This window comes from Chondrus crispus, genomic scaffold, assembly GCF_000350225.1.
Source record: "Chondrus crispus Stackhouse genomic scaffold, scaffold_410, whole genome shotgun sequence".
Taxonomy (NCBI): domain Eukaryota; phylum Rhodophyta; class Florideophyceae; order Gigartinales; family Gigartinaceae; genus Chondrus; species Chondrus crispus.
In genome coordinates this window covers 49,365-71,477 of record NW_005179307.1, presented here as the reverse complement: position 1 = coordinate 71,477, position 22,113 = coordinate 49,365, and the positions used below count along the sequence as shown (strand labels likewise).

The 22,113-nt window shown below is 48.8% G+C and overlaps 3 protein-coding genes; all 3 read right to left on the bottom strand.

Moving 5' to 3' along the window:
* Nucleotides 1–2,147: 2,147 nt before the first annotated feature.
* CHC_T00001194001 (hypothetical protein) lies at nt 2,148–2,717 on the bottom strand. Its single transcript, XM_005718552.1, has one exon. The coding sequence runs from the start codon at nt 2,715–2,717 to the stop codon at nt 2,148–2,150; it is 570 nt and encodes a 189-aa protein (XP_005718609.1).
* Nucleotides 2,718–14,103: 11,386 nt separating this feature from the next.
* CHC_T00001193001 (hypothetical protein) lies at nt 14,104–15,918 on the bottom strand. XM_005718551.1 is given in 2 exon segments: nt 14,104–15,036; nt 15,037–15,918. 1 exon segment carries the CDS (start codon nt 15,916–15,918, stop codon nt 15,037–15,039), a length of 882 nt encoding a protein of 293 aa, XP_005718608.1. The 3' UTR covers nt 14,104–15,036.
* A 3,395-nt stretch (nt 15,919–19,313) lies between these two features.
* On the bottom strand, nt 19,314–19,988 carry CHC_T00001192001 (hypothetical protein). XM_005718550.1 is given in 2 exon segments: nt 19,314–19,601; nt 19,602–19,988. The coding sequence occupies 1 exon segment, from the start codon at nt 19,986–19,988 to the stop codon at nt 19,602–19,604; it is 387 nt and encodes a 128-aa protein (XP_005718607.1). The 3' UTR covers nt 19,314–19,601.
* Nucleotides 19,989–22,113: the final 2,125 nt, after the last annotated feature.

Here is a 22,113-nt window from a genome sequence, read left to right as displayed (position 1 = left end):
GAGCGGTCCGATCTGCCCCTGCGACGCCAGCGTCACCACCCCCACGCCAAACCGCTCCACGTACATCGCCCGGTCCGCCTCGCCCTGGTTCTCGCCATGCAGATGCTCGCCGCGCTCGCTGTCCACCAGCAGCACGGCCCCCGTCAGCGACATCCCCTCCATCGCCTTGGACGACCCCTCCACCATCACCCGGTTGAACAGCCCCACCAGCTCGTCCGTGCCCGCCTGCGCGTCCCGGATCTGGAACTGCACCCGGCTTCCCAGCCGCACGTCCCCGCCCTCCACCGCCAGCGACCCTCGCCCGCCGCCGAACCCCACCACCTTGCGCATCACCATGTCCACCCTCTGCTCCTCCTTCCGCCCCTTGCCCTCCGCCGCCTCGCCCTCCGCCGCCTCGCTCCTTGCCGCCCCGCCCTCCCCCGCGCCCCGCGAGCTCACCGACGACAGCGCCAGGTCGCTCACCTTCTGCACCTCCACCCCGAACAGCAGGTACTCGCGCGCGTGCCGCCGGTCCTCCTGCGAGATCACATCCGTGTCCGCCCACATGTCCAGCAGCGTCATCGGCCCGCCCTCGGCCGTCCCGCCCGTGCCGACCTCCTTGACCTTGCACACCTCGTTCCCGTCGCGCACGCCAGTCACCTCCATCATCGGCCCGACGCCGCGCGCCCCCTGCGCGACCGTCACGTCCACGGCCACGTCCTTGCTCGCAAACCCCAGCCCGACCACGCCCGCCGTCACCAGCCCCTCCGCGCCGAACATGTACACCGTGTCCAGCGCGTGCGCGCGCCCCGCTAGCGCCCCGAACTTGCGCACGCCCGGGTACGCAAAGTCCAGCCCCGACAGCAGCTCCTCCATCCCCTCAAACTCCGGATGCTGCAGCATGAGCAGGGCGAGGTTGCCGCCGGCCTCGCCCGCCGCGCTCTCCGCGTCGCCCAGGTTGACTCCCACCAAGTGCTGCCACTGCTCCTGCTTCCAGTCGATGTCAAAGTCCGCGCGCGTGTCGACCTGGAAGCGGGTGACGAGCGTGCCCTGCGGCACGCTCGCCAGCGCGACGGAGACGGTGTACTCCCCCTCCGCCGCGCCGTAGCGGGCCGTGGTGCTCCCAAACACGTCCAGCTCCGGGCCCAGTGTGCGGCGCATAGCCAGCGTGGTCTTCAGCGTCGGCAGCACGCGGCGCACCTCGTCATCCGGCGTGAGCTCGGCCGTCGACTGCACAAAGACGAGGGCGAGGCGCGCGGTGACCTGCTGGCGCTCCAGCGTGGACGAGGCGCACGCCACCGCCTCCTTCACGGCGGCCACGAGCTTTCCGGCGCGCGAGTGGCCCACGGCCCACACGAGGCCGCTCGCGGCCGCGCGCGCGGCGCCGGTCGCAGGAGCAGGGGGTGCGGCGCTGCACACGGCAAGGCGGGCGCGGCGGGACACGCGCGGCGGAGGCCGCAGGCCGCCGCGACGCGGTGCGCGGTCCGAGGCTGGGCGCTGCGTGGGCGAGGGGAAGAAGGCACGGCTGGGCACGAAGGAGGCCATGGGGTGAGGGGAGGGTGGATGACAGAGTGGCGGGTATCTAGACGGAGAACCCGACGGAGAAGGGCTCTGTCCGAGGCGGCGGTTCAAGTGAGGCGATGTGAAACACGAATGTGGTCCACGAAGATGGCATAAAGGTAAACTTTATACATAATATAGAATATTATTCTATAGGCCCTCATTTGGACTTTGTGCATCTGTGTCAAGGGCTTTTTCCATAGAAACAAGTGGTCCTAAAAATCACGTCTGTACGTAGATTTGACGCTGCTGCCGGCAAGCCCTGGTCCACGAAGATAGCATAAAGGTATAGAAACAAGTGGTCCTAAAAATCACCAAGTGCTGACTGCGATGCACCTGGCCCGCCTCTGTTCCCCTTGAGGTTCACAAGTTGTTGACAAGTTGATATCAACTCAACTTTTTAGTCATCAATTCAACTTGTGAACCCCCCCATCTTTCCAGTTTCCAGCCACGTGTAGCGTTTTTTTTTTTTTTTTTTTTGTTCTTCTTGTTTCGTCCACGTTTTCATTTCACCTCGCCTAACGTCTTAGGAACGCAGTCCCTGCCGGCTGCAACTCCCTCTGGCACCGGCCGGTTCTCTGCAGAGATGTGGAGTTAACCTTCAGATGTCAAGAACAAATGACCCCTTGCCCTGACGGCGCACCCATCGTACTAAGACCAGCCGCACAATCAGAGAAAGAGAAAGTGTACGTCTGAAGGGTACGTCTTTCTGGCTCTATTGCTCCGATCCTCTTCAAGATGACAACTTCATCTGATTCTGTTATCCAAAATGATAGCGAGGCAAAAGTGGAAATGGTACCCATGAATGCCAACGTTAGAATGGCCTTGCAAAAGTTTGCTCCACACTTAGCGCACTGCAAGCAAGTACGAGTCTTGCAAAGCATCACGTGTGCAAGGTCTGAGATTGTATGTGTGGACGAGCAGATAATCGTCAAAATGGGGGGGGATGTGCACTCCTTGCAGACAGAGAGCGAGACAATGACGTTCGTTGCCGAACACACCTCGATCCCGATTCCAAAAATGTATGGCACCCATGTAGATGAACGTGGTCGAATGTATATGGTCATTGACTTTATCCCCGGTGAAACACTCTTGAGCGCATGGCCCAGACTTTCCAAAGTCGAAAAGGAAGCACTCGCACAGGATCTCCACAACCACTTGCATGAATTGAGGCACATTTCGGAAAATTATATCGGTGCAGTGGGCAAAAAGCCCTTCGTCTGTGACATTCTCATGACTGCCACAATGGAAGGTCCCTTTGACACAGAACATGATTTTAATGACTTTCTCGTCGCACTGTACAAGCGGGAAAAGCCCCTGTCCCATTTCATTTCTCTGCTAAGGAAATTGTTGAAGGAAGGACATAACGTCGTCTTTTCCCATGGTGACCTCACACCCTCCAATATCCTTATCCAACACGGAAGACTCGCCTCCATCGTTGACTGGGAAATGGCTGGATTCTTCCCGGAGTACTGGGAATATGCACGTGCTTGTCTAGGAGTGCGGTGGAACGATTCGAACGTTGCAAGTTATATGTCATTCTTTCAAACATGGGTGAAGCCGTATCCCGCAGAAGCTGCCTTACTCGCACTCATTGACTCATGTTGGATGAGATTAAATTGATATATGGATGCGTATCTGAACTTCTATCATCCCTGCTTTGTTTGAGCCGTAACTCTTTTTAGGGCGGTTTAATCAAAAGTGATATGAATCACTTTTTCGCAATGGAATGACCGACATCTAAACACTGAGCGTGCTCGATAACACTGCCCACGGGCACTCAATGTCGTGTCTTGACCCTAGTTCTCATATAAGAACACTATTCGACCTATTTTTTCTTGACTTACGCTTCCTCGACAAGAAAGAAAAGGATACCCCCGCCACCACAATTGACTTCTGACTTGGGGCCTGAAAGAACTTTGTGAGAATTGCATGCTCTTCCTGGTCGTTTTTAGATATGTCTGGAAAAGAAGCTTTGTCCTCATATGAGAACACCGGTCCAATAGGCACTAGAGCTAGACTTCATCGGCGTGGAGGAGAATACAGGAGATGTATGTAAACACATTCGGCCTTGGGCTTCCTTGGTGGTCGTCGTACTTCCTGCCGCAGCTGCGAAAGCACCATCACAACTTTAAATTCCATGCAGTCTTAGTTTTTGCAGCCTCCAAAATTCACAGCCACTACCACAGCCGTGTTAATCTGAACGCAACCGTTCACAGGAGGTCTTCCCCATGTTGTACCTTAAAGCATCCCCACTGGTAGAATCAAATAGCTATCTAAGGGGTATTTGTCAAGGGCAGCGAGAGGATTTCCAGTCGCCGGGGCGATTTCTTTCTTGAACAATCCGTGGTCCACAACGCAGCGACCACCGCGGAAGCTGTGACCCTGTCAGTTCATTGTCGAACATCTGTATTCACCGTCAACCTCTCTCAGTACGCTGCGTTATCGTGATTTCAGTATTGCCCACGGTCTAAAGTGCAGAGCTGTACCGCAAGTTTTTAACCGGGCATCCCTCCGCGTGTTGTGGTGATACCCTAACACAACTCTATTCGTGGGACTAGCTAGGCACCCGATAGACCACACTTGCTGCGGTGAGGCGCGCAACAGCGTCGCGGTTTTCCACAAGTACATTGCACGTGACGCCATAGAAGTTCGGTGATAATTAAGAGTGGATACCTAAACATTTTGAACCCAGTTTCCAGCTGAGCTCGCAACCTCGGTTAGGACGTTGCCTTTTGCGTGGAGAGCTCAATATTCGATAACAGTAATCGAGCATCACAAACACAGATCATGTGTTTTGGTTGAGTGTGTCAATGCAATTGTAAGCTTCTCACAGTCGATGGTTTCACCTCTGGATACTGTCAGTACACTCTTTATACCTCTGAACGCGCTTGATTCAGTTGTGAAATCAAAGACACGCTTGGGGGCTCAAGGTTACAGATGTAGAGCCTGCCGTTCGATGTCCGAACGATAGGTTGAAAAGTGGGCTTTGAAATTTGCAGATGCCTTCCCAGTTTCGGGGGAGATCAGCAAACTGTACGCATATGCTCCGAAGAGCACTTGTATGCATAGATGGTTTTCTTGTTGTGTGCAAAGTTTCGGCACAAAGCAGCCCGAAGAGCAGAGGAGTACGTCAAACAACTTTAGATATAAGATGCCAAGGTTCGGGAACTCAGGGCGCCCGTCATGGCGAAACGCCATGAAACCAAAGAAAGTGAAGCTTGCCAAATCACTTTGGCAGGCTTTCACTTTCATGGGCGGCATGAGCGGAACTCTCGAGGATACAACTAGTGTCTAGGTGACAAATGACCTCATATGAGGTCACTTTTCAACTTATTTTTTCTCGACTTGTGCTAGGTCAACGAGATGGAAAAAGATACTCTCGCCACCGCAGTTGACTTCTGCGTTGCGGAAGGGTGGAGTTTGGTGAGATCTGTACGTCTTTTCCAGCCATTTTTAGAATGCCCAAAAAAGGAGCCTTTTTGACCAACCTCAAAACGTTTAATGTTGATATCTTCAAAACCAAAACGCCTGTTTAAAAAGTCAACTGATCATTGAAACTTCATTAGATTCTTAGTCTCTCCATGTATTGACAACCGCCATCCCAATGTTTTGCAAGATGTTATTGCCGAGGGCGTATACGTTAAAGAAATGGTGTCCAAACTGACTTTTTTAAAGTTTCGATTTAATGTATATACAGTATTTTTGCAAAAAAAGCTGGCCTCATATGAGAACTATCAATATTGAGTATACGCCAGAGAGAGACAGATAACATTCATTCACAGAACGCGTTTCCAGTATTGTTGCCACTGGTTCACATGAACTATCAATAGTGAGTTTACGCCAGAGAGAGTTTCAGATAACATTCACATATGAAATACACGTGCCATTTTTAGTGGCCGAATTCTGCCAAACAAAAGCCGGCACGTTGCGGGCTGTTGGATGGGAGGTTCGTGAAAAGCCGAAAAACTGCGATACCGATTCGAGCAAGAGCTCTTGCTCGAATCGGTATCGCTCGAATCAGTATCGCAGCAAGAGCTCTTGCTCGAATCGGTATCGCAGCAAGAGCGAATCGGTATCGCTCGAATCGGTATCGCAGCAAGAGCTCTTGCTCGAATCGGTATCGCAGTAGCACAGCACGACATACTGTAGGTAGGGTAAAGTCTAAGAGCACCCCTACTGGTTTAGTTATATTTCGAGGTTAAATATGAGAAATTTAGCGTTTGGAGATAGCGATTCTAGGCGCAACACTACCGGTTAGAGGGCAAATTCAAACGTGTTGTGCAGTGATTGGATCTTTCGGCAGCCAGTACGAGGGATGGTAGTGGTGGTGCTGTACGGATATACTGTGGGGGACGTCTCCGGTTCCCATCTCCTCAAGCCCCACATGACACCATCATGCCCTGGAGGGAGGGCAGGGAGGAGAGGAGGAGGAAAGGGAGAAGGGAAGGCGTCAGGAAGAATGCAGGAGGGTGGCAGTGGCGGGTAAATTCAGCTTGGGATGGGGGTGTTGGGGGTGTTCCCTGTGCACAGAAAACAGTGTGTTCCCTGTGCACAGAGAACATTGCTCGCACCAAGTCAATAGAATTGGCGTGGGTTTTTGGTAATTTTTCCAAGTGGCGCAATTCTACTCGCATCTCTATTTGCGCAAATGAGTAAATCTGTCTCCATCCGGTCGGCTGCTTGGAGATAGATTTACTCAAAATGGTAAATTTTTTAGAGATACTGTACTCACTCCACTAGAGCTGCTCGTGACCAAATCTATCTCCAAAAATCAAAAATTTGCTCATTTACTCTACGACTAGGGGTGCTCTAAGCTTGTACCACTCTCATGCTTGTGTATGTTGGGTCAAGCATAAACACGATTGTTCCGCATGTGTTCATCAAGAATTGTTCACTTTTTTCTTTTCTTTTTGGGCTGCAGTTGCAGGATGTTGTGACACAGTTGTCTCACATATCTCCGGGCGTAATTCTAGAATGAATTATTGACAGTTTACCGCAATTGTTTAAGCTCGAAGGATGGGGTCTTGCCCACAGCGTGGTATTGTCGCTGCACACGAGGGTCTGGGCTGACAGCGCGATCTCAGTCCAAGCTGAGACGAGGGAAGACGTTGTCAGGTAGCGGAAGCGGTGGTGATTGTAGAGACGCGTGGGGGATCGAGGCTCTACGCTTCGGCGCAGGTAAAAGTAAAGTGACGATGGTCAGTCTTTACTTAGTTCCCTCTTGCCCTCGCTAGATCGAGAGAGGTGGTAGTCGCAGGTATATAATCGGACGGCGGCGCTCGTGGCTGAAAGCCACGAGCCGAAAGGCGAAAATAGAGTGGTGTCCGGTACTGTACAGGTACTGTATAGATACTGTACAGAGTGGCCGGCTCCACTCCATCGACACTCCCCCCTTTCGCTGCATCTCGTCCGATAAATGCGACTCCTTAGCGCTTTGAGTCTCAAAAGGAGTCAAGATGAGTACCCATGTTCACTTCTGCAATGACGGAACCGGTTTCAAGTGCACTGCAAATTTCAGATGAGAAAAAAAATTACCTGAACGGTCGTTAAAATATCAGTATAAATGCAGACCAGAATTCGATGCGCAAATATTTTCTCATCAACCTGCCTTGTTCTTTCCACTCGACAGCCTGATGACCCAACTTGGATTCTCATGCTTAAGCTCCAGTTAGCTTTTAAATCATCCTTCGGGGTGACGGCTCTGTGTCGACGTGGTGTGAAAGCTTGCCTTAACTAGTCCCGCCTGATAAGTTCACGAGGGTTTTATACCTGGAGGGGCACTCTCTGGCATTAAAAGCTGATCACCCGAGCTCACAATGCACATTAGTGCGTGATGCAAGTTACACAGAGTCGGGCATCTGAGAAATTCCAATGGCGAGGGTGTCTGAGATGGTCTCTCTGACAATCCATTGTTCCGGTTTGATCTCTAATGTAGATGTAGTTAGCACTTTCAATAAACTGCTTTGTTTCATTCTTTTTGTGAGACCATCTGCAATATTATCTCCAGACCGCACAAAGCCAATATCATCAATCTCGAACTTGCCGTATCCTTCGCGTGCGCAAGCAATATCGAGCATTAGTCTCTTTTCCGATGTGCGGCTTCCTTTGCTGATGATGTCGAAGAGGCTCTTGCTGTCTGTGAGCAACTGTACAGCAACCTTTTTCCTTCCAAGGAGCTTCTCCAATTCTTTCGTCAGTGTATACGATGCATCGAACAAATCGCTAAATGCAATTAGCTCGGCTGCGAGTACCGATCTTGTAACACGTCTAGCCTTGTAGGACTTGTACAGGATTGGTACGACATTCGAGGACGCATCGGCGAGAAAAACAATATATCCGAGCTGTGACGTGTGGTCACGATTAGAGGCAAAAGATGCATCAGAGTATCCTACTACTTTGATTGTGTTCTTTTGCAAGTTTGGGAACCTGATCCTCACAGTTTGATCTGTAGAGTACTTGATTACCCGGTTTGTATTCTTGACAATTGTTTGACGTTCTTCCATAAAATGTTCTCTCGTAATCTGCGTGAGTTGCGATATTTCGAATATGCAATCCGGTCGAGTATGCGAAAGCCACATTAGCTTCATTCGAACAGACGCAAATGCGGAGAAATGACAGTCGTCCGGGAGCAGTCGAAGCTGTCTGGCGTATTCTACTTGGTCAAGTTGCAGTGTATTTGCTTGATCTTTCGATATCAGGAAACCAGTAAACCGAAAAGGTATATTCTGATCCTTGGCCATTTCGAATCGCTTCCCAGTGAGGGCGCAGAGTTTATGGAACTCGAGGGTTCCAGTTCGTAGCATATCGTCCACATAGTTCGCAGAAAGTCCTTCAAGATGTCCCTGGGTAATGCGACTGTAGCATCCGAGGTCAGTGCGGAGCGTCTCCATGCCGAGATCCTGTCGGTGGTGTGCATCTAGGGTGTCATGCCACATGTCTCCTGATTCCCCAAGGCCATACAGGCCTCGTAGGAGAAGCAGTGCCTCATTGTTTGACAACTCAAATTCAGGGGCGGCATTACGAATGTATATTTTGCGAGCGAGGGGCTTTGAAGATTGTAGATACGCTTGTGTTACGTCGGAGGACCAAACCTTGAAGCCGTAGATCGCGGCCAATGCTATAACGAGACGTACGGTAGAGGGCTGTGCAGATTGCGACGAGTGCACGAGAAGCTTTTTGAGCTTATCCCTGTGTCCACCGGCAACGTAACGTGCTTTCCATTTCACCTTATCATCAACTGTGGACTTAATTGATAACACGAAACGCGCGGATAGGACGTTGGCATTGGGAGGAATTTCTTCTTTGAGGATGACTTTGAATGTGCCTCTTCTCATGAGCTGATGTATTTCCGAGCGCTTGGCATTAGACATTTGCGGGCTGAGGCACCGTGGGTCTCCTCTTTTCAAGACTTCTGTCAAGAGCGTGTGGTGACTATATCGAGAAGACAAAGAGTGTCCAAGATGTTGGAATAGGACACGGGATGCGTCATCAGGACTCAGGTAAGGTTTCACCATGCCTTGACTGAACGGACGAGCCGCTCCTATTTTGCTGTCTTGGAGGAAGACTTGTTTCTTTTCTCGGTCAAGAGCCAAAATTGGAAACGGCCCGATCCACTCTCCAATGCGGTTCTCGACTAACTTCTCACGCCATAGTAGCACGTGCTGTCCAACTTCGAAAACGTAGTTCGTAGCTCTTGGAACTCGATGCCGGAGAGCGCGTTGTACCCGTAGCTTAGCCATTTCTTGTTCCATCTGCTTACGTGCAGTAGTGGCAACTCTAGCACGACTTTCAAGAGATGCGCGTGGGTCTGCCACTTCTGACAGAGTCTTCGTTGATGGATATTCGCCAAAGACGAGCGCGGATGGGACGATGCCTTCGGGTCCGAGGGTGTCATTCATTGCTTTCACAGCCATTGAGAGGAGCGTTGACGCGGAAATAGTCGGGTGGTCAATTCTTAGTTTCCGAAATGTAGATCGGAGAGGCTGGTGGTACCGCTCTCCAATACCGAGACTGGAGTGTGCTCGAATACCTGTGCGCTGAACTTCGACCTTGCTCGACGCTCCGATGCTGGCGAAGAGTTCTCCAAAAGCAGATCCCTGATCAACTAGAATCTTGTGCGGTAGGCCGGTGTACACAGTCGCCCAGCACTCAAGGATGGTGGCCCAAAGTGTTTTGGTTGACACGTCCGGTACAAATTTGGCGGCACTGAAGTGCGTTCCTTCGTCAACAAGATGGAGCACCGGTCGGTTGTTGAGATACATGATGTCGATTATGAGTCTGTCGTTGAATTTTACGTTCTCAGAACCGAACGATACTTTGAAGCGGGTTGGGGCGGCTTGTATTCGCTGGCATGGATCGCAACGGCGTGTCAGATCTTTGAGAGTGTCCAAAGTGGAGGCGTCCAAGTCTTCTGGTCTTGTCTTCTTCAGTAGTTTGTGGAGTTTGTCAGCGGATGGGTGACAAAACTGCTGATGCAACTTTCGGAGTTGTGTTTGAGAAAAATAGCAAGAGGTCGCAAGGGACATTGGGGCGTAGATGTGTTGTGCATATCGTTGAAGGGGAACGCTCCACAGCGTGTCGGTGAGCGCGGAAACGTGTTGTGTTCGCGATTGCAAAACAACGCACTTGTGCAGTTCATTAGTCACGGTGTTCGGCGTTAGGGACTGCTGGTCCATGACGTCAAGGCCCATGAGTGCGGGAACGTCAGCTGTCACAACATCCAGTGAGATGTAGATAGGAGGTATACCTGAGGGCGTGGCCAGAGGTAAATCGACTAGCCCGAGTGACTGGAAGACTGCATCGGCGAATTTAAATTTCTTTGGAGACTTGCGTAGGTGCGGGGACTTCAGTTTGTTTTTCGCAAAGATATGCCTCAGTTCGGGTAGGCCGATGACAGAGGTCGGTGCACCCGTATCAATGCAAAAACCTGGGTTTGCCACTTGCGGTGATGTCAGGGATGATACGAAGACCTGAGAGACAACGCAGTACGTGTCTGTAGGTTTGCGGCGTTTCACGGCTGTGCGATGGCCAATGCGAGATGAATTGTGGCGACGATGACTGGGAGGATGTCCTCGTCGCCTCAATGAAAATACTGTTCATCAGAGAATTGATGGAGGTCTGCGGAGAGCGTGTTCACTGCTTGATTGGATTCCAGTTCGCGCAGAAGGTGCACGTCGGACTCATTAAGCATGAGCTTTTTACTCTCTTCTTCAGATTCGCTCACGTGTGCGGAATGATCTGCATCATCGTCGGCGGTGTGTCGTGAGTGATGCGTTTCTTCAGCGGTAGCGGTCGTGGTTTTCCAATCCAGAATTTCTTGCAGATCGGCAGCAATTTCTTGTACGACATGCACAGCTGGAACGCCATTGCGAATACGGCTTTGGATTCTTGACATCACATTTCCAGTGCGGCAATTGCGGCGAAGATGATCATCAGCTCCGCAGTTACTGCAGCGTAAAATTTTGTTGTCCCTACCGATCGGGTTTTTCTTGGGATGAAAAGATCTTCCAAAGGAACGGTTGAAATCACGGCGAGGTGGCTCGCGTCCATATCTTTGGTAATTGGTTGGTAGCAAAGTTGAAGTGTCATGCTTGGACTCTTCTTCATGCAACTGAATACCTTCTTGCAAAGCCGTGACAAAGATGTGAAACGTAAATTTCAGGGTTGTGATCTGGCTTATTGCGCGGGATGCCCAAGGGTGTCCCACGACTGCTGCTCTGAGGAACCTTGTCTTGTTAGAATCATGTCGAAATTGTTTCGGGCATTGCGGGGCCAAGGAGTTAATATGATCAACTAGCGACGTCAGGCCGTGGGAAGTCGTTGTAATCTCTTTTTCAGACATGAACTTCTCGATTCTTAGTTTTTCCAATTCAGACTGCACAGCGAGTTGGCGCGCATCCGAGTCATACTCTTGTCTCATCAATTCGCAAAGTGTGTCATAGTTCATATTGTGGTCTGCGTTTTGGAAAAAATGAGTCCGAGCTGGACCGGAAAACGCATTTATGAAAAAGGATGCCTTTTGTACCGGTGACAACTGCTGTTGCATCGCACAAATGTTGTAGTCCCTTATCGTGAAGTCGATAGATTCCGATATTTTTCCAGAGAATTTGCTGTCACGAAAGTACTGATGCACCCCTGTTGCCTTTTTCGGGTCGTCATAGGTTACGTGTTGGGCGATCTGAGGCTCTTCTTGTGAAAAAGGAGGCCTGATATTCTCTCGGTTTGGTAAAGTAGTACGGCTGAATTTTTTAGACGTTTCTTGCGGATCATCCAGCCTAGGAGGCGTATTGTTGGTCTGAAATTCGGGAGAGCTGATATTGATAGTATCCGCTTTGTAGTTCTCTGCTTCTTTTTCAACCGGGACGTGTTTGGCGATATTCGTCAGAATTGTGATGTCATTATGACAGCGATATGCCACCAGAATGTCATGTAGTGACTCAATAGGCAGCTTCAAGGCATTACCAAGCCAAATATGGTTCATCAGTGTCTTGTCAGCTCGAACGGTTGGGTCAAAATTTTTCATCATCTCGTTCGGAACGGTCAACACCTCATAAAATTCAGAAACTTGTCGAAGAACCATCACAGGGAAGCAAGGTTCGCTGAAGTATTTTGTCGAAAAAAAAGAGCCGTTCGTGGGAACCAAAGAAGTTATATGTTCAGATATGATTTCTTTTTCCTCTTCTTCGTCAGGGGGATAGCATTCCAAAACAGATTTGGCAGCTTCGATAAGCTGCTTGCCGATGTCGGATTTCGATGAAAAGGTGGTACATCGACGTATTAGCTTTTCGTGTTGAGCCTTCCTTTTTTCGGCATGTTCGAGACTTGGATCGACGGGGCGTTTGGAGCTCTGCGATCTAGTCGTCATTTTCCAGAATCGTGTAACAGCAAATCCGGATTGTCGCTGCACACGAGGGTCTGGGCTGACAGCGCGATCTCAGTCCAAGCTGAGACGAGGGAAGACGTTGTCAGGTAGCGGAAGCGGTGGTGATTGTAGAGACGCGTGGGGGATCGAGGCTCTACGCTTCGGCGCAGGTAAAAGTAAAGTGACGATGGTCAGTCTTTACTTAGTTCCCTCTTGCCCTCGCTAGATCGAGAGAGGTGGTAGTCGCAGGTATATAATCGGACGGCGGCGCTCGTGGCTGAAAGCCACGAGCCGAAAGGCGAAAATAGAGTGGTGTCCGGTACTGTACAGGTACTGTATAGATACTGTACAGAGTGGCCGGCTCCACTCCATCGACAGGTATAATACGCCTGTGATGCAAAGCTTCAACACCCAGTTGCAAATTGCAACAAAGCACGTATCTACAGCAGTATGAAGCCTCCAGGTACCTCAACGTTCCAATATCTACCTCCTATTTGCCATAGTCTGTCGCTCAACTAAATACTATAAGAAGATGGTTGCTTTTCCTCTGTTGATGTCAACATCATGCATTCAGCTGTCTTTTGATCTCCCGTACGATAATCCCAAGAATTCGCACCGAAGTCTGTTTAGTTCTCATTACCCATGGCGGGCTCCTCATCCACAGCCCAGTCTTCTTCCTACACTTTGTGGCTGGTGGACTACGGCACTAAATCATCAGACCATCAAGGTCTATTCATTCAAATGTCTGGAGAGGGTCAAAGCGCACAGGGCACTTTTTTTGCATGTGTCGGGTCCTGAAGATGCGCCGAGGCAAACAAGGCTCAGTATGTGGTTTGAAGAACTTAAAAATAAGGAAGCATTCAATACGCCCTTCTATAAGCAAGTTGGAACAAAGACACTCGTTGGTACTGTTGATGTGAGCAAATACGCAAGGTTCTATGCTCTATGCAAAGGAGTGACTCCCCCGAGTGTACCGCAGAATTATCCCCCCAAGAGGCCAAACTGTCGTTCGTGGAACAACAATGTTCTGTACCAGAGCAACGTGCAAAAATTGATCAACTTCAACGAACGCTTCAGCGTTCCGACGGTAGAGGTGCGACTCCAGATATAATCATTGGGCGTTGTCCGAACGACCACAATAAGCTGCGATAACGGGGTTTCGTGGGAAAACCTGTACATGTGTACAACTACCAACATCCTTCCTGATATCCTGGTGAAGTTTGTCGAGCTTGCGAAACAGCGATCCGTATAACATCTTGAGGGGTATATCTCTACTTTAAAATGCTACTCTAGAGGTAAATGAACTGTTGTGTGTTTAAGCCCCTGCCCCCTTTTGGGCCTTAGGAGTCAAGGCTGGTCACGCCTTGGAGGATAGGAAAAAAGCAGTCCTCAAAAGCAGTTTTAATGTAATCGGCCAATCCTGCTTTGCCATCCAACTCAATGATCAAGGATTAGCAAATGATTGCAAGCCTTTTAACGTTAGGAGACCTCATTAAAGATGTTAAGCAGGGCTCGAACTACCAGCCTTGGTCAGCAGACGGGCTTCAAAGCGGAGGGCTCTAAAGATTTAGGCGGACAACCGAATGAGACAGAATGGATCTCGAACGCACATCTATCTTCAGAAAACCAGAAAACTCACTCCAACCTAGCACCTCGCAACCAAACGTCCAAGAGGAAACAACGATGCCACGCGACTTCGATTTAACTTGTGTTCATCCGCAGTCAGCACAGTTTGTACTGTGCACACCGATTTGTTTTATACCTACGCTCTGTGTGGCGCGCTTCATATCAAGCAATAGTAATAGTACGATAAACCGTAAGATACCAGAACGTCGGAACGCGAAGTGCAAGTACTCCGCGTTCAACTGACACAATCCATATTACCAAAGCGCGTAGTCGGTAGGATTCAGGAGGAAATGGATGAGAAACAACGGTGGCTCATCTGCGAGGTAGCCAGTCGCAGAGTCGAAGGAAATGAGACCCATGGCATAGGTCACAATTTGTTGTAGCATCAGCTTGGTACAACAATCCACGGAGACCCAGTTGGAGCTTCGACCGTTCCAAATGTTCATCTATTCTGTATTACAGCTTTCGGTCGCTCCTCGAGCACATGCCATTTCGATAAAGTCAATTTCTTGTGCACGAAGTATTTTTCCACGTTGGTCTCACCTACCCTGCGGTATACTGCAAGGTATACCGCAGGGGTAGGTATTGGACTGGTGGGTACCTAGCTCTTCTTCTCCGGTTCCGTCTAGCTAGCGCAGACTTTTGTCGCAAACGTCCCTTGCGCTGATGTCGGTTTCTGACTTTGCGATGCGGTCTAGACGATACAAAGGGCATGAACCACAACCTTCGACGAGCCATAGCTGCCTAACTTGTTGTACTTCAGTAACCTAAGGGCACCCTTGGTACGCGACACTCTCAGAGCAGAAGATTTTGCTCACAATGCATTCGGGATGTCCAAAGACTTGGACGCTGCCCAAAATGCATAATACTTACAAACAAGGAAACGGGGAAACCCGTGTCTTCTGTCTGTGCCAGTTCGTACTCCTGCCAGCTCCAAGCCACCTTGCGATATTGTTTCGTGCTAAGACAGTGGCGAAAGAGTCTCCCATAAGTACCCCACTTCATAGCTAACAGCGTCCTGCCATTTGTCTTCTCCAACGGGCACTCATGCGGAGTTGACACCAATGTGGGTACTCATCATAGTACGGTTTTAGAATTTTCTCCACGTATAGCACCCAGTCTGAGCGAAAGGGCGCAATGGTAAGGGTCAGAGCATTTACGAAATCCCAATATTCTGGAAAGAAGCCGGACCTTTGCCAACCAACGATAGCTCGGACATTTTCATGTTCGCTATCCACTATGACGTGAGTAACGCCGAAATTGCCATGAGAGAACACTATGGCATGATTGTGCGGTAACCCGGGTAGTGTGCATGTTACAAAATCTTCTGTCAAGCCCGAGCCCTTTCGAACTGCCTCGACAATCGCAACATTCATGTCTACCTCCGTTGTAAATGGGCCTTTATCTGCACCTTCATCAAAGTAAATATCCTTGCAAGGACCCTCATGGACAGAACCGATGAAATTTCCTCGCAATTCTCGCAGTTCCTCGAAGTACTCACGCAGCTGATGAGCAAGTTTCTCCTTCTGCGACACCTCAAGTGAGTCCCATACTAAATCAAGGGGGGTCCCACTGATGAACTCCATGACGATGTAGGTGTTTCCATCGTCACCCTCATGTACACCATATACCTGCGGTACTGGAACTGGAGTATTCTCAGCAATGAAACGGATTGTTTCCTGTTCCTTTGCGCTGACGTAGGGACCATATTTGACTACGACGTCTTCGCCAACTCGAACTACAGCGGCCATATGTTTGTATGGCGGTTCACATGGCGGAATAATAACAACGGCTTCCTTGACGTCCTTCGCGTGGCACGCAAAACGGGCAAGAGACACTTTCAAAGCATCATGGGGCATGAACGAATCCCCAATCTCAAGCTCGTTCATTGAGGGGGGTCTCCGTCAACACAGAAGGAAAGCCTCACCCTGGTCCGGCCTGCGGGTTACACATAATGCTCGCAGAAAGAACTTTGTTATTACCAAGGACGATGCTCACAAATTGTGAGACATGGGACGAGTGCGTGAGTCACAACCGGACGAGTGGAAGCAAATCCACATTACATTGACAATTACAGTTTCCATTACAATTGTAATTAAAATTTCATAGTTGACATGATTCGTGGCTCACAATTTCCACAAGATTTGCTTGTGAATATTTTCCCATAGCACTGTCTGCATGCCTCTCGGCGAATGCGGGTCTCTGGCATTTTTGGCACAGTGGGAGTTCTCTCTTGCCATTCGAGTCGAGAGAATACACAGAAGTCTGCATTCTTTGGCACAGAATGAGTGCTAGCTCTCTTCTTCTTTGGTCCGGCCGTAGTAATACAGTAATTCCGACAGTCTCTGTTCAAACATGTAATTGTAGAGTGTATACTGTACTTTTCATCACCATCTGGTGACCGTGTGGTTTCGGATTGGGTGCAACAACACAAGGATGACTACTCTATCACAAAAAAAGGCAAATTGGTGTGATTCACAAATTTGTGAATCCGTCTTGATCATGGTTCTCGTGCTTCTTTGCTGTTTGGATCCCAATCAAATGGATTGCGTAGTATTTAAGTTATGCCTATACCGATAACTTGGCGCAGACCGTTTGCACGATCAAACGGTTAATGTTCGGTCTTCAATCTTTGACATCGGCTGAGCCACGGACACAGTGATCCCTGCAGACTTTCTGATAATCACCCCCACTGATGATGCAATTAGTCATTCTGCTCCTGCTTGCTTCGTTCGTGCTTGTGTTTTGTAAGGAAGATCCCCCCTCCAGTCACCAAGAGTTTCGAGACGTTTTGAATAGTGCTGTCTACTTGGACGGTTCTGGCCGAGAAGTGAAAAATCTTGTGGGATTTGCGCAGTGGAGTTTCAAATCCATAACCTTCAGAAACGAAATTTACATCTACTTGGGTGCCCGTAACGGAGCTCGTATGTCAGTTCTCCAAGAGCTGAAATTGAACCGTGGTTCAGGTGGACCTCGAGCAAGAATGCTGCAAAGAGACTCTGCATTTTACGATGTTATGGTGTTGCGCATACCCAAGCAGCAGAGCAGTGTCGATAGTTTTTTATTTGCTTATTTTGTCAACGCAAAGAAAAACAGTGCGGCCCTCCCGGATGCACGGTTTTTTGCTCTTCAGTGGAGCAAGTCTCAAGCTGGAAAGAAGGATTGGGTGTTCGCCCGTTTTTGGAAAGAGCAGGCCGACCTTGACGAAGTGGAGTATGTTCCTATCGGGCCAAGACCGGAATCCTCTACAGCTTACTCGATTCGGATTGTGGACGACGACATTATGATTTACGTGAATAGCCATCTCGTACTCGTCAAAAAGATGCCTGGGGTGGGTAGTATTCCCTTCGTCCGTGCTGCAGGAGTAGCGTTGAATACCATGCCCTCAAAAACTCATCGAGCTGAAGTGTTTTACAAAAGCATCTCATGGGGTGTCCACTGGGAGCCTCGACGAGGTAACTGAGGGCCATTGACAAATGCCAATGAGCGGCACACCAGAGAAGAAAGAACAATATATTCTATGTTTCCGCAATAAACTTGGAAACAACAGGAATGTGACGACACACCCCTGGTTTCTTTCGTGAGCATGGCTCGGAAACGTTTCCTGGTCCACATATTTCTGTGTGAAACGCGAAAATTTTGCATTGCAAGGAGCTTGTCGAGAAACGTCTACTAATCGCAGTTGTTTCGGTTATGTTTAGTCGCCACTTATGTTCAGTTACTACTGTAATACATCACAAGTGTACTATCCGAGAACAACTTGGATGGTACTTTTTCTTTCTTTGAATGTTGCCTCACCTTGCTGGCATTACGGAACCTGCCTCTCGTGTTTAATCGCGAGTATCAAGAATTGCTTTCGAAAAAAGCGAACTGTACGATCGCAAGTTACTGGTCTCCGTCACTAATAGTTCTCATAAACTTCATGAACCGCTGGTCTGTTACCAGTCAGAGCTTTTCGCTAGTTGCTGATACCTTTTTCTTCAATGGAACAAAACTCACTATTCGTGCTATTTGCAGTGACCGCAGATGGAGTGATCAGCACGAACACGTAGAGGGCCCTGTGCACGGGAGGATACAGAACCAGGGAGGACACAGATGAATCAAAGACAGTATCATCTTTGCTCTTTCCGACATAAAATTTGTGTCTCTGGATATACGGAATCACAAGGACGGTCATTCTCATTGAGTTGCCGTCGGACAACCAATAATCGGGAATGATTCTCTGGACGATCTTGACACATGCAGTCGGTAAACTCTTACTGCTCAGTAGTATATTTGAATGAGAGTGATGGTGACAATTTTCCCGACGCGAGAGAAGTGTGGCGTGATATCAAGATGACACTAGTTCCAGTTTCGAAGGCAAGCAACCAAGAGAGACTGTAAAGTTGGAATAGGACACCCGGTTACTTTTTAAAAGTTGCAATGTGCTAATAGTATGGATACCATATTCTGAGTCTATTGCGGCGAGTGTATTAGAGCAAACACTTCTAGTGCAGCGGAAAAGCTGGACAAACGCCCGACGGCGGGTTGCAGCAGGGGAGATGAGTGCACCAATTATTGTCATGACATATTTCCAGTAATCTACCCTCTACTTCGTTCCCATTGTTTCGAACTGGCAAGGTTCGAGATCACTATTTCTAACGTTCTATTGTTCTCAGTTACGAATAGCGTGCAGAGTTCGTCACAGACGGTCCGTGCTGTTGAACCACCAAAACTGCTTTTTTACAGCTCTCCTTGCTCCAAGAGCTCCTTTTTTGGCAGATCTCAACTAGCGGACGCCTTAAGCCACTTGAAACTGTGGTGCAGGAACGATGGCCTCTCACTACTCGCTGATCGTGGTCCCTCTACACTAATTCTATCGGTCTCACCCCGTCGTGGGTGAGCCGGTGAGCATGTGTGATGTGTGCGACGTGTGTACGTGTATGGGTATCATCACAGAAACATCGCATGCGCTACCGTTCCAAAATTAGGAACCCGGTAAAATCAATACGAGCAATTTTAGTTGTTCTAAAACCTGTGTTCGAGGCAACTGAAGCGGCTTTCTGTGTTTAATGGTTTATTCATTGCAGATCGGCCATGTACTTCGACCACGGTAATGCCTTTTCAGCTATTTGATGCAGTAGAAAGAGAATTTCGGACAGACATTGATTTCTGCTTCCCGTTGATTACAAGGGATTGGTGTTTTTTTTTAGATGTGCCTGAATACCTGTTTCTCGTTGCAAAAGAGAAGTTGTACCCGCCGTCGTCGCAGTACATCTAGACTAACTGTTCGCGTCAGCAATTCACAAACAATGTAGCTATTTTATCAACTGTCTTGCCATGGGCAGCGTTGCAGACTGGTCCGAGAACAAAGCTATCTAGAGAACTGCAACTCAGTGGTCTGCAGTTTGCAACTGCAAACAAGAGCTGTGGCCGCTCACAGCTCTGAGGTTTCCCATCCACAAGTGTGATTTAGAAAGCGAAGGACGTTGAGGGTAACGTCAAATCGAATGAAGGAATTCGTCCCATCCAGAGACGACGACTACGGGGCAGCCATCTTGTCAATAAAATACAGGATGACTAGATTTCGATCCTAATGGTAATGTCCAAAGCACTTCCAAATCGACTTGATGTCTTTCTCGACGCACTTATGTCCCCAACATTTTTTCGAAGCACACTGGTCATCGACTAGGCATGAAGAGCACAAGCTTTTCGGCGGGAAGCATTTGGCTTTAGACTCCGGGTGATCGTACACGCATTTGAGTTCGCCCTTCACGTATCCCCAGCATTTTCCAGTAGAACATTCATCATCAGAGACACATAAAGCGCATTCGTTGCAGGCGATACGAGAAACCCCTGAGTTAAGTCCTCTCGCAACAACGAAATCAGTATTACATCGTACAGTTGTTTCCAGTGTTTCACCCTTTAAAGAAGGGACAGCATGAGCACTGCAGAGAAGGCACACTGCAATGAGTGTCATAGTGAAAGATGAATAACCTGTCATTGATCTTGGTTGTGAAGCGTAGAACTGATTCAGAGGGCTGCTACTTTCGGAGTCTGAACAGGTTGAAAGAGATAAGGATGAGGAAAGTGTTCGTCGTGATGATGTGCTCATGCGTAACCAGAACAGGGGATCAAACTACTTATAGCCTGAGAATGTCTCGCTCTACTGCATAATATTTCATTGAGATGCAAAGACATTGCACCAGACAGGGGAAGAAGTGATCTCGGCCAGTTCCGGATAGCAGGTGCTTTTCAAAGCGTTTCAAGTTTCTCCCTTTTCCATGCCCATGAAGCTGAGATGGGAAATGGCCAGATGTGGAAGAGATGAATTGGATTAGCGTCGAAAAAGAAAAGTGCATACCATGATATCTGAAAATGGGGCAAAACCAAATCGCTGTAGAACTCTTTATATTGACATTAGCAAATCGCTTCTTCAGAAGGGAATATCGAGGGTGGAATTGCATATCTGCGACCACAACTCAGACAAAGATGAATACAAGAAGATCACCAAAAGAGAAGCTCTGAGTCCCTAAACATATTCCTTTGCATGAGCTTCCTCTATAGGGCAAGGGTTTTCATTACATCGACGAACGTTGAGACTGGAAGAATTGTTCATGCGTGTAAAAGTTTGCTTGCGATGGAACAACACAGACGGTACCTGTCATGTAGATGTACGGAGTATCGCATGGTAAAAAAAGCTGGAAAGTGTGCACATGATAGCTTGCGAGAGCTCCACAGCAGCACTCACAGTTTGGCAGCAAGCGGAGTCTTGTCCTTGCCGGATGAGAAAAGCGTGGCCGACATTGCTTTTCGGTTAGAAAGCCAAGTTCGGAAATTCAGTTTTTTTGTCCCTCAAATTAGTTGTATTTTACTACACATCCCAGCTATTTGGCATTCAGTAATTCTCATAACACGTAAGCATTGGCACTAAGGTCTTCATCACACTGCGACTCGTTCGGAACAAGATCGTTCGTACGGGAATGAGCGATTTATTGATGATTCGTAGGGTCACCAGTTGCTCTATGATGCATCCCACTCGTGTACTGTACGCCAAAGAAGTTTGACTTATGGAAATCCTGCAGGGTAGGGCAGCTCGAAACCTGTTTGGAGCAGTTCATGCCCGTGAGGGATAAAACAACTTGGATTGTCCTTATAGTACATTCTGCACAGGAGACTGACTCTACGATACTTGCTAAAAACATGCGTCCTGTCCCTCGGGAGCCCGTCTGGACTAAAAAAGAAAGAATTACCGGAATTTGTGAAATGAAAGCTGCATTGGCAATGAACCATGACTTCCGATGTCTGGGTGCTGTGGCTTCTGTTGTGTCGTGGCGAACGTCCACCCGCATCAATACATCCCAGATTCTTCCGAAAGACGCACTACGGTGCGGCCCTGCCCCACTTATATCGCATGCATACAGTGGTCCGACTCTTGAGTGTAAATACTGACCTCAGTCCTCGATCAATGATCCGTATCGGGGCATGAAGGTGCCCGTATCCGGTATCGCAATATCTCTATGCTATTCTGCGCAAGTGCAGCGCCGTTAATAGTCTTTCAGCAGTGATCAACGGTCATGGATCTTTGTCTCATAGGGGATGCCACTTGAGTTTGACAAGGAACGATTATTTTAAACACAGCTCCTCTAAGAGGAGCTGGATGATGTTCCTACTGTCCGTTCCCATCCCGTCGTTGAACCTCAAAATCGCAAATGCTCAAAAGACATAGTCGGGGGGACTTACCTTAGGCTGTGGCTTGAATGGAATATAGATTCCGAATTGACGCGTGCTGTATTGCCTCTGAGGGTAATAATTAGCTTGAGTTGGCAGTTTCAATCCCAGGAGGCAGCCAAACGTATCCGAATGCTTCTAGCTGATTTCAGCTGGAAGCATTCGGATTGTGTGGAATGAGTTCATTCCTTTCAAAAGGAATGAACTCATTCCACACAATATTCACTTGAGAAAGCCAGATCTTGCTAATCATGGCAAACTCACCGTCTTCCTCTTCACAGGGTGAGTCTTTTGAATACTGTAAGGTCAAATAGGTCCGATTTCATTGTTGGCACCGAAGAAATTCCCACCTCCTGCTCTGGCGGGTTCTCGCT

Excerpts from the sequence above, each read along its gene's own strand:
- CHC_T00001194001 (XM_005718552.1), bottom strand. The coding sequence starts at position 2,717 with ATGTGCCTCAATTCATGCAAGTGGTTGTGGAGATCCTGTGCGAGTGCT.
- CHC_T00001192001 (XM_005718550.1), bottom strand. The coding sequence starts at position 19,988 with ATGACACTCATTGCAGTGTGCCTTCTCTGCAGTGCTCATGCTGTCCCT.
- CHC_T00001193001 (XM_005718551.1), bottom strand. The coding sequence starts at position 15,918 with ATGAACGAGCTTGAGATTGGGGATTCGTTCATGCCCCATGATGCTTTG.